Source organism: Numida meleagris, chromosome 1 (genome assembly GCF_002078875.1).
Source record: "Numida meleagris isolate 19003 breed g44 Domestic line chromosome 1, NumMel1.0, whole genome shotgun sequence".
NCBI lineage: Eukaryota > Metazoa > Chordata > Aves > Galliformes > Numididae > Numida > Numida meleagris.
In genome coordinates, this window is record NC_034409.1 from 143,922,724 (window position 1) to 143,937,980 (window position 15,257).

The 15,257-nt window shown below is 36.8% G+C and overlaps 1 protein-coding gene across 3 annotated transcripts in view; it reads left to right on the forward strand.

Moving 5' to 3' along the window:
- ABCC4 (ATP binding cassette subfamily C member 4) overlaps positions 1-15,257 on the forward strand; it is a 223,477-nt gene that overhangs the window by 146,711 nt on the left and 61,509 nt on the right. For all 3 annotated transcript variants that reach the window (XM_021416661.1, XM_021416672.1, XM_021416653.1), the window contains one exon: positions 10,569-10,648. In XM_021416661.1, coding sequence (XP_021272336.1) covers positions 10,569-10,648 — 80 coding nt within the window. The remainder of the gene's footprint in view (positions 1-10,568; positions 10,649-15,257) is intronic.

Genomic DNA, 15,257 nt, shown 5'->3' on the forward strand with positions numbered 1-15,257 from the left:
ATGCCGCTGGCTATGTGATTGTCCAGCCTAGTGGCTTCGACTCCCACTTCAGATACATTAATCCTCTTTTGGGAGTTTCTGTCATGCAAATAACAAATGATAGCATTCTCAGGAGTCCATTGTTACAGATTACACTCTTCTGTTTTTGCCTATTTATTTATTTAGGTGTTCATGCTGCTGGACAGCTGTAAATCAGAGCTTCACATTGAAGTCTATCTTTGAATTGAACAAAGACAAAACAGATTGTAAATTGTATTCACTTTTGCTTGAATGACTATTCAAAGATGTCATCTTCTCCTTGATGTGTGTGAAATTCTTTTCTCTGTTTATAGAAAAGTGAAGAAAAGTTGCTGTTGGTGTATGCTGGTTTGCTGTTCTTAGTTTGTTTCTTATTATTTAAATTGAATGTTGTAGGACCTCACTAGATCGTTCCTTAGTTTTAAGCAATGTAACTGGAAACATGCTTTTTTCAATAATTTAAACTATGGACTTAAGTAAAATACTCCCAAAATTCAGTTGTCAAGAAATCTGTGAGGAGGAACATGAGGTATATATTTATATGAATATTAAAGTTTATTTGGTTTTGATTTATATACCACTCGTGTTTTAGCATAGTCATCACTTGCAGCTACTTGCTCCTAGTACTATTTTTTTAAATTATTTTTCAGGTGAAACCTTCTAATAGCTGCCCAGTAGAAGGGGTACGGTAAAGTTATATACCGTGCAATGCAACTTTTCACAGTTCTCAGCATTTAATTATTAAAATTGCTTTTTAAAAATGTAATGAATCTAGTATACAGAAGAGAAGAGGTCGTATTTTGCTTTTTTCTTATTTGAATGTATATTATAAACCACATTTCCATTTCAGTGTTGTTAATTATAGTTTAGGCTGTAAAGAAGTTTACAGCAATTTTTTTCTGCTGGAAGCTGATGGCCCAAAGAAATGCATTGCCAGACTATATCTAGATTCCTTTGGACAGCAATCTTGCATGAAGAAAATTGTTAGGATGTGGTTGTTGCCCTCAGCTCTTCTGAGACAAAGGATTTTTGGTTGCTTCTGAGGCCAGATTTGCAAGGGGAATTTGATGCCAATCACAAAACTGAAGAGGAGGTGAAGTCATCCCTCCTTTTCCCCTACAGCCCAGTCCTCGGGAAAGGATTCATTCCATGCCCCAAATTAGGCAAAAATAAAAAGGGATTTGAATCCAGCTGAAGTCCTTCCCATGCTGATTGCCATAGCCTTCAGGCAAAGACTCATTTGCCTTCTTCCGGTGCCATACTTAAACTCTCTGATTCATCCAAAGGCAGAACGGCTTTGACAGGTGAGACCAGAGGAGGTTTTGCTCCAAGGTGTGGTTTAAAATGTCCTAAATCGAAGCAAAATTTTTAAGTTCACGGGGAAGATGTGTCCCTTTTTTTTTTTTTTGTAACATGCAGAAAATTTTAAAAGCAAATGCTTTGATTATTTGCACAGCAAACTGAAATAAACATTTTCTTGGTTTATCTGTTGTGATTCCTGTCTGGTGAAACCTGGGTTGTTGCAGTGGCTCTTTTGTGGTATGAGTTCTTAAAAAGAAGTTGTATTTTCATTAAGTGGGTGCATTTGGAATGAAATTTAGAGAGAATCTTTCCTTGCCAAACAGTTCATGTTTTCCAGAAGAACAGAGGAGGAGAAAGAAACTGAAGCTAAAGCAAAGATAACGATTGAACCAAAGTAGCACGCCGAGCAGAAGATGAGCGTTTTCAAAGTCAGATGAGGATGTAAAATACCTCTGCTCTTTGAGCTGCCCAAAGACTTTATCCTCTAAAATGGATGGGCTAGAAAGAGGCTGAAAGTCTTGTCATAGCTTTCACAACAATAGTCTGTATGGAATTCCCTTCCATCGCTTCAGAAATGGGAGAAAACTGACGGAATGCGTTCTCTTCAGTATGTAGGAGGGGATCTGATTACATATGATTGATAAAATATAAGATAATACTTGCCTTCTGGGTGGTCATTGTATCAGCCACATAGCAATTTCAGATGAAGATTTCTGGAAGGAGAAGCTTTATATTCAGTATTTTGGTTATTGACATCTTGGGCTGGAATGTTGATTTAGCTATTCTAACTTCAGTGCCTGGAAAAAAAAAAAAGGAAAGGATGGTAAGAAAATCAGTAGATAAAAGCATATTTGCAGGAGCTATGTGATATTCTTTTTCCTGAGATTTTTCTGGAATACAGTATCTAAGGCCTATTCTGAAACCAGCCTTGATGACCTATGTAGCACAGGAAAACCTTACCAAAAATATGGTGTATTTTTCCCTTTATATTTTATTATCCCTTTATATTTTAATTCTTACATAGATGCATATGGGTGTATGACCACCAGATCTCTAAGAGCAGCATTTCTCCTGTTATGTAAAAATTTGAGCAACAGCAGTCTTCAGATCCATCAGTCCATCCTGACCTGTAGTGTTTAGTTGAACTCACTTGAAACTCCTCTCTCTGCCTCAAAATAGCAGCGAAACAACAGTTGGGACATATTTCAATCCAAACTGGTTTTATAGCAGAAAAGAGAACTATACTACACAATATTGTTTAACAGTTGGCTGTTTGTGGTTTAATGATGTAGCCTGTAAAAATCCAGTATAAGCCTATATTTCATGTATACTCTTCCAGGTTTCTGTTACAATGATGCTTTATAATGAGTGGGAAGCTAAAATAGATAACTTTACATCTGGAGTAGAATAGAGTGATGTAAATCAACAGAAAATTTGGTAGCTGGAATACAACTTAACACCCGGTCTTGAAGTAAATGTTGCTAGGAGTTGCCTTTTTTTTTTCCTCCTTTTTTTTTTTTTTTTCCAGGAGGGGACAAAGGCCAGTGTCAACTCCTATACTCCCTCTTCTTCTTATAAATACATTTTTTAAGTTCAGTTGGACTTGTGCTTTATGTTGTTGTTTATTTTGCACTACATGGTGGAAATTAAGTTGTGCTTTTGTGTATTTTTGATAGTATATTAGAGGTGGTGTTTTAGTTTCTATTTGTTTCAATATGCTTAAATATGGATTTTATTCATAAAATTTGGGAAAACATAAAATAGCTCCAAAGCTGGATATTGTTAAAACTTTGAGCAATCTTCATCACAGATCATGTATGAAAGATTTAGTACTATAACGTGACAAGAAGCAGGGAGACAATTTGTGCCACATTAGATCTACTTTATTATGTAAAATAAATAAAAATGTTTCATTCATGAGCATCTAAGTGCACCTAGGTAGCAACTAAAGTAAAACTGCCTCTGATTCTGTTACGAATTTTGAAATTAAAGCTATGGTGTTAGATGGTAATGATACGTAATATGAAAAGCAAATGCCATGCAGGAAGCATTTTGAAACTTTTCATGAAAGCAATTTAAGAATGTAGGAAGGTTGCAGGTTTTTTTTGTTTTGTTTTTAATGAAGAATTTACATATGCTTTCTCCATTGTATCTTAACTGGGGAGATAGACTTTGATTGGTGATAACTGATAGTAATATTCATGCATCTGTGGCTGCACTGAAAAAGGAGAAAAGAACAACAAATTAACTGCGCCATATAATTTAAGGAAGGGACAAATGGGACTTGTGGTTTCCTACAAAGCAGGGCAATTCTAATCGGTAGCTCATTGCAGTCTTGAGCTAAGCTGATGGACTGGAAAGCTCAAGAAAAAACTGTACAGTTGGCATCATTATATTTATGGTAGGTAACATAGACATCTCCATCATCAGTAAAAATAGAAATTATATACACAGAAGCCTGTTTTTCATTCTTATCATCATCAATAGTTATCCTTTCTTCTTTAAATCCTACACTTAAAAATAAGATCAAACACAGCATTCATGTTTTCTTCCCATTTCCCAGCTGTTTTCCTGTTTGACAGCATTTGTGTAAAAAGTCTTTTTCAAGTAGTAAATTAATTTGGATAGAAAGCATCCCACCTGAATTTATTACATGCTGGCAGTTTAGATAAATGGATATTATGATCTCAGCATATTTTGGCCCAGCACCACTGTGCCTATTTGCAAATGTCTAAGAAAGTGATAATATTCCTGTCAGTTTCAGGCTGCTAAAGAAAAAAATAGGATAGCATTTCTTATTTATATTTATAGGATGCCTGTAGGGAAGACAGTAAAGCTGCATATGGCAGTTTATGTGGATGTGTGGTGCTAAACATATATTAAAAAAAGATAACAGACCTATTGACGTTCCTTTGTAGAAATATGGAAGAAAAGCCAGAGTAGGTCAGTAATTGACAGCTATGCAGGAGATGCATTTCCAGATTTCTTTCTGAAGAAATATTTCACAAAGTTACAATTCCTTTCAAAGTCGGTAATCCATCTTTAATTACTTTGTTGATTTCATAGTTGTATTTTACAAGGTTGATGTAATGTCTGCTTGCTGCCAACATTTGATATGGACAATCCACTTTTGTCACAGCTTTGATCGAATGGGAGGCTGCTTGTAGCCACAGTATTTTTTTCCCCCCGCTTTTCTGGTGTGTGTGTGTGTGTGTGTGTGAAGTGAGCATTGGTGAAGACTTATCAGTCACAGAATGCCATAGCTTAACAGCACGATACGTGGGGAGCTGTCGATTTATGCCACTGACAGGAAGGGAAAAATTATTCAATGTAGCTGAACGGGTGTATGTTTAAGCATAGACAGTTCTGTGCAGTTACTCCTTTTATTTTCACCTTTGAGTACTATGTTATTACATGCTCAGGCAATGTCTAAGCATTGTTTTACTGCCATGTGTTTGTAGAAAATTACTTTGGCTTTATAATCTGTAATTTGGACTGTTAAAGTAGATTACTTCTCTCGTTAGGTTAACACCTTCATCTGTAGCTCACCTTATCAAAAACTTCAGTGTGGTCTGTCATGGTGTGTTTCCCCAGGACAGAGCATGATGACAGTACAGTAACGTGGTCACCATGCTCGTGCCCATGCTCTGCATCCCTGTTTCCAGCAGTACATGGAGCATGCTGTCAGCAGAACGCGATGTGCAAGACTTTCTCTTTGCTGATGGACAGTGGGGGGAGCATCCATGTCTTCGCTGTTAAAGGGATTTTAAAGACTTTTTCCACTAGTAAGTGCAGTGTTCTTGTACGTGAAGATTATAGTTAGGCCAGTTGCTATGGAGTTGTTTAGATTAAGTAAAGCAGCATTTATTAATAAAATGCGTATTCAACTAAAGTGGGAGGTATTTAAAATTGCCAGGATTGAGGATTAGCTTGATGTCTGAGGGTGAAGGAGGAAGTTCTAAGCGTGCACAGCTGTGCAGGCGCACACAAGGAGCAAAAGCTTTCTGTCCCTGGAAGGCCCTTCTCCTTAGACCTTGTATTTTCTAAAGAAGTCAGTGGCTGAACGAGAGAAGTAACAAAGTATTTCTGCAATGTGTGGTGGAGCAAGTCCGGAGAAAGAGTAAACTCTTTGCAAGGTATATAAAGTCTATGTCTGCTTTATTCTCTTACAGAGAAATATTTCAGTGAATGCAGTGGCCAACAAAGGATACTAGAAATGCCAAATACATTTAGAAATAATGTGCAGCAGCTCTTAGGGTCCTTGACCCTTGGAATTTACGTTGTGCAATATTGAATGCTCTTGGTGGCATTTGGTTGGTCCTGTGTAGGATCCTCATTTCTTGTTTAAAAAAAAAAAAATCCTTTTCTGGTGTTTACATCACAAGTGTTGATTCAGTTTGGATTATATTTCTTTCATCATGAAGTATGTATAAACATTTTAAGTAGGTGTGGTACACTGTCAAGTGTTTTCATTATTTGGATGATAGGTTTGAACATCAATTCCAAAGTATCAGTAAGCACCTGCAGAAGCAAAGTGAGTCTGTCGCACCTGAACACATTCTGATTCATGCAATTAAAGCAACCTACAGAGTTTGTAAGTAAAAAGTATCACATTCTGAGGTTAGATGCCTTTTTCATGGAGAACAAAAGAGTTTTGATTCTTTCACTTCAAGTTTAGCCTAACTATTGTGTAGTGGAGGAGGTTTAATGAATCATTGTTTAACTTTGATACTGCCAAGTATTTGACCATTAAATAGTCTCAAATGTGTACATAGCACTTTGGTGACAGACTTTTATTTAACTGTGATTAATTGGCATTGAATAGTTATTTAATTACTAAGGAAAAAATTTAACAACAGTGTGTGTTCTGATTAAGTTACTTGATGTAAAAACAAACATGGAATTGTTGAAAAGAACACGTTCCCTTCTGCAGCTCACTACTGACACAGTACGCTAAGTGGAAGCTTGAGAATGATTAAAGCAGCAGATTATATTTGCAAATTTGGGTGCTGTTGTAACATCAGCATGCTAAGTTCTTTTTTTTTTTAAGACTTTTTTTTTTGTAGCCTTTCCATGAAATTTCAATTGCCGTGCAAGTTCTGTATTTAGTATTCCCTTTTTCCTTTTGAAACTCAAACTGAAATTCAGTGGGATAAATAAAAGGGACAAGAATTAAGTGAGCTGGAAGATTTTTGTGAACTGAAAATACTGGATTGGGTGTAAGAAGTACTGTCTCTCAGCTTGTATCTGTATCACAGAAATGCTCACAACATGTTTTTTTTTAAGTATTAAGTATTGTATGGTGATGTTGATAGTCTGAGTTTGGGAGAGCAGGATATTAGAAGCTTTGGAGAGAAAATTTTGTTTTGTTTTAGTATATGTTGTACAAATCTTGTCTTTCTTGAATAGCAGGTGCAACAGTTTCTTTACTCTGAAGAACCATCTCAAAAAGCTAGCTTTGCAAATGCAGGTAGAAACTGTAGTAATAGCTGTAAACGTTTTGAGTCCTGACTGAAAATGACTACTGTTATTTTCGTATCTGGAAGGTTTTCTCTTGCATGGTTAATAATGCATAACTAAGCCACTGATTTGCTGTGCTTCCCATAAGTAGAGACAGTTGTTTCTCCATACCTTGCAAAATAGACCTCATTTACTTGCAGACATCCTTGTAAATTTAGCAATCGTTCTCAGTGCAACATCATGATGGCTACAGGGCATTTTGTGGATGTTTCCAAAGTATCGCGCTTCTGCTTGGAGCTATACTGCTCTCTGCTATCTGGTGTTGGAATTTGCTTGCTTTAGTGGGTTACCATAGCCGCCTTCTGTGCTGAACATGCTGAATAAAATGCCAGTTCAGTTATATCTTTATGAACAGGATCTGAAATAAATCTTCAGGGCCTGTGTCTTCTCTTATACAGTCAACAGGGTAATATTACTGAAAAACAGCATCACAAAAGTAGAACTATGTTGCTTGCTTTTTGGAGTAGCATAGCAGTAGTAGTCACTGGAAAAACAGCAGCATTATGAGAGAGAGAGAGAGATACAGACCTCTTACCAAGAAGCGAGGAATTTTCTTAGGCTTAATGACTTCAAGCTCTGTTTTCTGGAATTAATATACGCAAACACTAAATAGACCGTAGACAACTTTTTTTCAAGTAACTTGAAAATTCTAAAGCAATAACATTCTCTGACAGAGATTCACCTCAGTATTTATTTGTGAACCAGCTGAATCATATCCCCAGTGTTTAAACTGCTGTAATTGTATGAGGTGGACTGTAAAAGGTTCCACTGTTCTCAAGTTATGTCTTTTATATACCATTTCTTCTGCTCACTCATATTTTAGTCCATGCCATTTTACAGAATTACTGTATTTACATTTTAAAGAGGATTAGGCAGATTAAAAGATGTTTTCATGTTTTATTGATAACGTCAGAGTAATTTCCACTTTCCTAGTGGCAGCTTGTAGCTCTGTCAAAACTCTGTAGTCTGTGGAAGCACTGAATGAAATTGTTAAATGTAACAGTGCTTAAAGGCAATTGCCAAAAATACGGTTTTGGCAATTAATGAGCAACTTGATTACTCACGGGAGCTTGAGTAATTGGTTGTTAGTGGATATATGGAAGAGAGTGGAAGACTAGAGGAGTATTGTGACTGTATTCCTCAAACAGCTTCACCAGAAGGTGTTGCTGTAAAAGAGAATGCTGTCACAACCATCCCTGGTGTTCAGGATGAACACGAGCATTAGGCACTTCTCATTTACAGCTCTGTTGCTTTCTTATCAGCTAGAAGCACTGATACAGATCTGTATCAAGCTTGCAGCCTCAAATTCTTAGCTGCAGAAATGAAACTTCAGGAAATCATTGAGAATGGTCACAGCTTCCAAAAACTTTACCCAAACCCAAACTCAACCTCTGCAGAGTTCCTCCTTGAGCAACTTTAACTGGCCATTCTTCAATAGAAATCTAAGGCACGGAAAAAATGAGAACTGAACTCTAGGATCCTGCTGGAAGTGTGTAGAGTTAAATGCTTCTGACGGTGAGCGTTTTGTGATGGTTTCTCTCCTCTAGCCCATAAAGTCTTGTTCTCACCGTCCAAATTGAGCATAAACACAGCTCTTTTCTAGGAACAAGATATGCTCTTCCACAGGTGAGGACATGGGGGTGAGGTAGGCATTGCTCGCTTCCTGGGGGTCCTCGTAGTGACCCAAGCTGTGCTATGTCTGTGGGGTGGCCCCGCAACATGGCAGCCAGCAACATGGCAGCTGTGACCAGCAGCTGTGTTAGACATTCTTTGCAGAACAGCTGACAGACTGTATGAGTCTGACAGTCCTCTGTAACTATGGCACATAAAACTTATTTGTTTAAAAGGTGAAGGAAGACTGTAGGATTGAATTTGAGTGCAGATTCCAGGCTGCGGGACAGAGCCGTGCTTTTGTCAGTGCCTCTGATGGTGTTTCACCAAGGGGCTGGGTGCTGCTACCTCTTTTTTCTCAGCCCTTTGCTCTGAAACATGTAACAAAGTGGCTCAGAAGACAGGAGACAAAGATGGGGAGAGAAAGCCAGTATCCTGAGTCCAAACACTATGCTGTGTTGTTTCTGTCATCTGCTCTCTGGAACAGGCTGCTAAGGAAAGCATTTCACCTCTATGGATAATGACCAATGAAGTCTTGGATCTTCGGGAAATATCCTGGAATGCAGTGTTGAGAGATGTTAAAAAGTCTTATCTCAAGCATGTGTGCAGGGTGTGCATGCTCTTCATGCTCTTTGCTCATGGGCAAAATCTCTAAGTAAGGAAGTCAAAGGAAAAGGAAACTTGAAAAAATTTCCTCAGAGTTCCTTCTGATGTATCTATCCCTTCATGAAATAAGTGAAATCCCTAGCTGACTTTTCTAGAAGAAACTGATGAAATATATTTTGCTGAATCTTTTGCTGTTGTATACCCTTTCTCTGTGTGTGCAGCGCACCAAAATAGGATTTGTGCTACTGTTGTCTTCTGACATAACTGCCTTTGGACTGAAATACTGCAGAACAAGCTGTTTGCCAACAGAATCTTTGGAGTCATATCCCAGCCCTGAGGAGGGTTTTGCATATTGGTTGGTGTGGAACAAAAATTCCTTTAAAAAAGAAATCAATGTTACGCAACAAAATTTGTAATTCTGAGACAGCCATGAACTGAAAAATAGAATGATGGTTGCTACAGAAGTTACTTCTGTTTATGCACTTATCTCTGAATTATGTCTCCAGTGCACTCCATGGAGACTTAAAACTTAACTACTTTCAATTTAATGAGCTCCTTTGAAAAAGGAAAAAAGTCTTTTGTTGCCAATGCAGAGAATGTGTTTGTACCAGTTAGAAGTAATAATTGAATCAAGATATACGTAGATAAAAAAGCAATGTGAATGCATGTATGGGCATTACACACCCTATAACAGACAGATTCCCATCCTTAGCTTAGTTTCTTTCCTGTAGAGTCGAGGTATCAATTAATAGAGAAAGATACTAATCCACTTATGGGTGGCAGTGTTGTGACTTTAATTATTAAAGAACTGTTGCTCTAACTGATTTTTTTTCACTCATGTAGAACTTGGGAAAATAGAGGAGTGTAAATGCTTCAGTGACAGCAGATTAAAAATTGTTTTATTAGTTTTAATGAAGAGCAGTGTTGTCAAGGTGTTGAATAAATATAAATGTAAGACTGAACGAACAGAAATCTACCTTATATTTTATTTCAGAAATGCCTGCTGTTTGGATTCACAAAGGAGGGGTGAGAACAGAAATACTAAAAAGGATCAGGTAGATCAACTATGATCTATCTAAGACATGCATGCACTAGTGAGTTTCAGTCAAGACCAGAAGCAGATTCTGGCTGATGTTACTTGATGAAACTTGCATTAAGGTGCCTTTGCTTCAATCCCCTTCATGTGCACAGACCGAGTATATAAAGCTTTTGTGTTTCACCTGTTACATTCTGTTGAACTATTAGCCTAAACTGCTAGAAAAAAATAGCCTCAGCTTTGAAGTAAATCTTTTATGTTTGAGTGAAAGCATTTGTTAAAAAGTATTCCTCTCAAAATACATTGCACTGATTGTAGAAGATCTCTTTCTATGGTGGTTTCAGAAGGTGTCTTTTTAGATACTAGCTGCTTCTACTTGGCTGTTAACCATTGTTTGTTTAAAATATTTTTATCTTTTAAGGAACAATATTTACCTTTTTCGTTTCCTTTTTCTTTTCCAACCCTATTTCTGTAGGAAGAATCTTAAATCGTTTCTCAAAAGATATTGGCCATCTGGATGACTTGCTTCCATTGACGTTTTTGGATTTTGTGCAGGTAATTCATTTACTTCTGCGCTGCGTTCTGAATTTAGATTCCTGTTGGCTTTGGTGAGAGTGAACTATTTATTACAGATGTAGTTTAGTTTAAGGAAAGTGCTGGTTTGTGAAAGAAAGGTGTGGTTGAAATTTAGTGTGTCAGTAAAAAGCTAACATGAGTAATAACTGGCAGGTGGGAGTGGCTATACACAGCTTGCTATTATGTCAGGATTTCAGCTCATAGTAGCTACATGCTTGGTAAATTGCTCCTGATTTGCCTCCAAGCAATCTGGCAAGCTTATTGCTGTTATAAGAAATATGTCCATAGTAAAGAAACAATCAACTCACATGAAAAGATAGCACAGATTAACCTAATTATGTGTCTATTTCCACAAAGAATCAAATGCTTACCACACCATTTTGGATTAAAATAGGTGTGGCTATTTACAAAGAAAAGATTAGTAGTAATAAGGTGAATATAATAGCCTTAATAGGAACAAGTGAAATAAGTTACTATAGACAAAAAAGATGGACAAAGCGCTGAGATTTTGATGATGATGAAAGGATTAAATATGACACCAAGGTAATTTTTCTGTTGCAGTTTCTGTTAATCCTCCTTATAAAATTCTGTGGAAAGCATAAAGCTACAGAAGACTTGATTGTACTGTATCAAAGTAACTTGAATCGCAGAACAGACAGGGTCACGGAAACGAGAAAAAAGAAATGGCTTAGTGGATCTTCTGCATCCACTTAGTGGGTCAGCCCTGTAATACTTCAATCAGAAATGTTTTTTAAGGTGTGACTGCTAACTTTTCTTCCTCTCTCAATCAGGATTTCGACCTTGTTTTGACTTCATTAAAATTGAACCAAGGATATTTCAGGTTCTTAAAAGCAGACTAATGACATTGTTAATGCTGAACTCTCGAGAACAGGGAAGAAAACAAAAGGTTCCAAATAGCTATCCTGCTTTAGTTAAGCTCTTAGAATTGAAATATGCAGTTGTTTTTCAAAGCTTTATAGAGCATCGTACTATTTTGGGGAAGAAAGGAAGGCGGTGTGTTTTACCTGACAATTAAAGCAAGTGCTGTTTTGTTCTTTAGTAGTTTTTTTGTGTGTGTGAGTTATAGAGTTGCTCATAGCCAATATTAAGACTTCAAATTTCTATTTTTAAGGCCTTGATAAATTATTTCCCGAAAATGAAATAGAAACATCTTTTATAGTATGCTACCCATTTTCTACAGTTTATGAAGATTCCAAATTTTCTTCAGTCTCATTAACAGTCATTTAGATAGAATATTGTACTTTATTTCAGCTCTCTTGGGACAATCCATAAGTGCCTTTCCTTTTGGCTGGAAGATCAGGCACCGGGCTGTTGTGCAATCCTTATCCTCTTCTCTTTTAACGTAGGGGTTATATCCACAAAATCAAAACCATTTCTTCTGCATTTCTTCTTCTTCCTTTGCTCTTAGACCAAGCAATGGAGAGAGGGTTGTGTTTGCACACGTTTGTCTTCTTTACAGCAGACTGGACAACATATGTACTACACACCACTCTTGGTCAGGGCATCTTCTGGGCCTTAAATCTTGAGATAAAAAGATTAACCTTTTTCCTTAGTTCTGTGCATGTATAATAATATGAGGGTTATGTTGCAGCCCACTTGCGTGATGTGTTTATAGCAAGAAACTGAGTGGGTGTTTTGCATGCCCTGGCATGTGGTTTGAAGGCATGTGAGGTTGTCTGAGGATGCAAAATTTGCTGGGAAAATGCTAGAGAACTCTATGTAAAACGGAAGGGAGCCAAAGCTGGTGTGGTCTTGTCCATATTTCCTTTTGGGAGCAGACCCTGAAGCAAATTGTCTTGAGAACCACAGTTGTTTTTTTTTCTGAGAGAGCCAACTGCTTTGTTCCAAAAGCAGGCTAGGGGAGGAGGTAACCTGTATGCATGGTACATGAGAACCAAGTTGTCTACTAGGGAATTGGAAAGCCTGGTTATTTGACCAGTGTTCACATACTCCAGGCTGTATATGCTTACAAAATACAACTGATCTGTGATTAAGGAGTGGAATGTGCTGCTGTATACGTGATTGTTTTCTTCCTCAAAGCTCGTACTGTAAACTGTGTGTTGTGAACATATCCCCTCATGCTGTTTGCTTTGTAAATTTCCTTTAACTAGGCTAGTAGGAAATTGTCGAAACAGGAGAAAAAAAAAGGGAGTTAAAATACAGAATTTTGTACTGTAAGTAAAAACTTTTTCAAAACAGAAAGAAAAGCAAAGATGTTGCATGTTCAGTATGCTATTAAATGGATACAATCTGAAAGCTTGCCTGTATTCTTTGGTATCACAGAAGAAAACTTAGGAACTTGCTGTTGTTTGATAGTAGGCTGCTATCCATAAGACATAAGCACTTCCTTTGTGGCAAGTTTTCTAAAACTTATTATTCTTGATCAGCAAGCTTGTTGATTAGTTGATGTCTTTTGAAATTCAGTAGGAAAGATACAACATTTATTTCTGAAGAAGCACAGATCTGTACAAAGGATAACTGTTATCAATTATGATAGAGATCTTTTGTCGCTTGTTTTGTTTGCAGGTGTCTTTTATAAGACCTCCTATAATCCCTTCAGGAAGAAATATTTTCTCCTTTCTAAAAACAGTATTAGCTAAATATAAAAGCTCTGATCCCAGCCATTGTTGTTGATTCTCTGAGAGACATTTCCCAACATTCATTGTTTAAATGGTTGTCAGGAGGAATCAAGTGAAACTTAATAAACAATGCAGTAACTGGTTCATCTTACTTTGTGCGTAGAAGCTTTTCTTGAGCGGATTTGCATTGAAGAAGTGCCCTTTTTTCTAAGTTATTACTAGGATCATTGTGGAGCATTGCAGCCCTTTACTATATTAGCGAGTGTATCTTTTATGTATAAATAAACACAATGTAATTGGGCACTCAAAAGCTACAATACGAACCCATTTCAGTACCTACAAATTAATAATTAAAATATATTACTTTTAAGAATTTTGTAATTACACTGAATGCACACTTTAAGGCAATGCTATAAGTTGATAATGTTCTTTTTGAGTCCCTAATAAGATTTATACACTGCACTACAGTCATAATGAGCATGATTAGTCTAGACAGCTATACTGCATGAAAATTAATTCCTTAAATTAAAGGAAGTAAATTTTTTCCATCTTCCATTGGATTAATGAAGAAGAAACAGTCATGGTGAAGGCAATGGGTGGTTACTGTATATTTAGTTGTTAAAGGAAATACGGGTTTGTGGCAAGCTCAGAAATACATTACAGGTCTTGTGTATTTTTTTGAAAACCCAGATAGATTTTGTGAATGCAGCTTTACAGTAGCTCCCAAAGCAGCAACTCTCACTCTGTCTATAGCTTCCCTCCTTTGGTTTTAAGTACACCAGAATATAGCATACCTGTCTTTAGAGAGACGGGCAGAAAGTGGTCCTTACTAGGAGGAGGCACTCATTTTTTCATCTTATGCTAATGGGAAACATCCTGTTCATGCAGTTGACTATCCATTCATAGAAAATATCACATTTGTAAGATTTATAAATGAGTAAGTCTCCTTTATGAAAATACTTTTATGGTGTATGTAACTATGCAGCAGTTGAGCAGAGCTCAGTGGGTAGCGCAAAGTATATAAACAGAAAAGAAACTAAAGGCAAGTTATATTCTTTAACTGAGGTATCTTAAATAGTATGTTTATGGTCCAATTCGGAACTCATTAATGAAGAAAATAAATTGTACAGTCTCCTGTCCTGCAAAAGGATCTTACCTTCTGGAGTCGATTCTAGCTGGCCATAACTTTCTGTACCACCTCTTCTTTACAAAAAATAAAAAGCAGTGCTATATTTTCTACAACAATTATGATTTCTACTAAATGCAGCATGGAATATATTTGTAAAATCAGGTGTTAATTTTTTATTGCTTTATTCAGGTAGTGAAAAACCTGACGAACTTGTTTGGTGTATTTTTGCTAGTGAGCTTGCATATTTTTAATCCCTTGCTTTAGTACTGTAAGCCTCCTCAGCCTCACTTCTCCATCTCCCTTTTTCCTATTCTAAGTTACGTGTTTTTACATATCCTACAGTCTCTTCAGGTATGTCACTACATATGTAAGGGTCATTACAGTGCTTCAAATTCTTTTAAGAGGATTTAAGCGCCAACGTATTTTAGATCTGTACGCTTTATTTATGTATTTCTTAGTTTAATCAGAAGGCAGGCCTGACAACAGCCTCACAGTGCTACCCGAATATAAATAATTACAGAAATGCCTTCTCTGTTTGATATGAACTTGAGCATCTTATATATAAGTTGAAAGGAAGAAATTTTGAACAGAAGTCAGATACCATTTATGATGACTGTGATTTTGTGACTTAATTTTCGTATCCTCTGAAAATACCATCTGATGATGTAGTGCTGTAACCAGCTGTTGTTCCTCCTTCTGCCTTCACCTCTGTTGATGCAGGCTTCAGTGATAGGTGTGGGGCTTGTAATTTGAAATATCATGGTTTAAATGCATAGCAATGTCTAGTTCAGTGCAGCGTTAATAAGACACACCATACTTGTTTGAGAAAGGATCAACTAAGGAATAAAAGAAAATAATT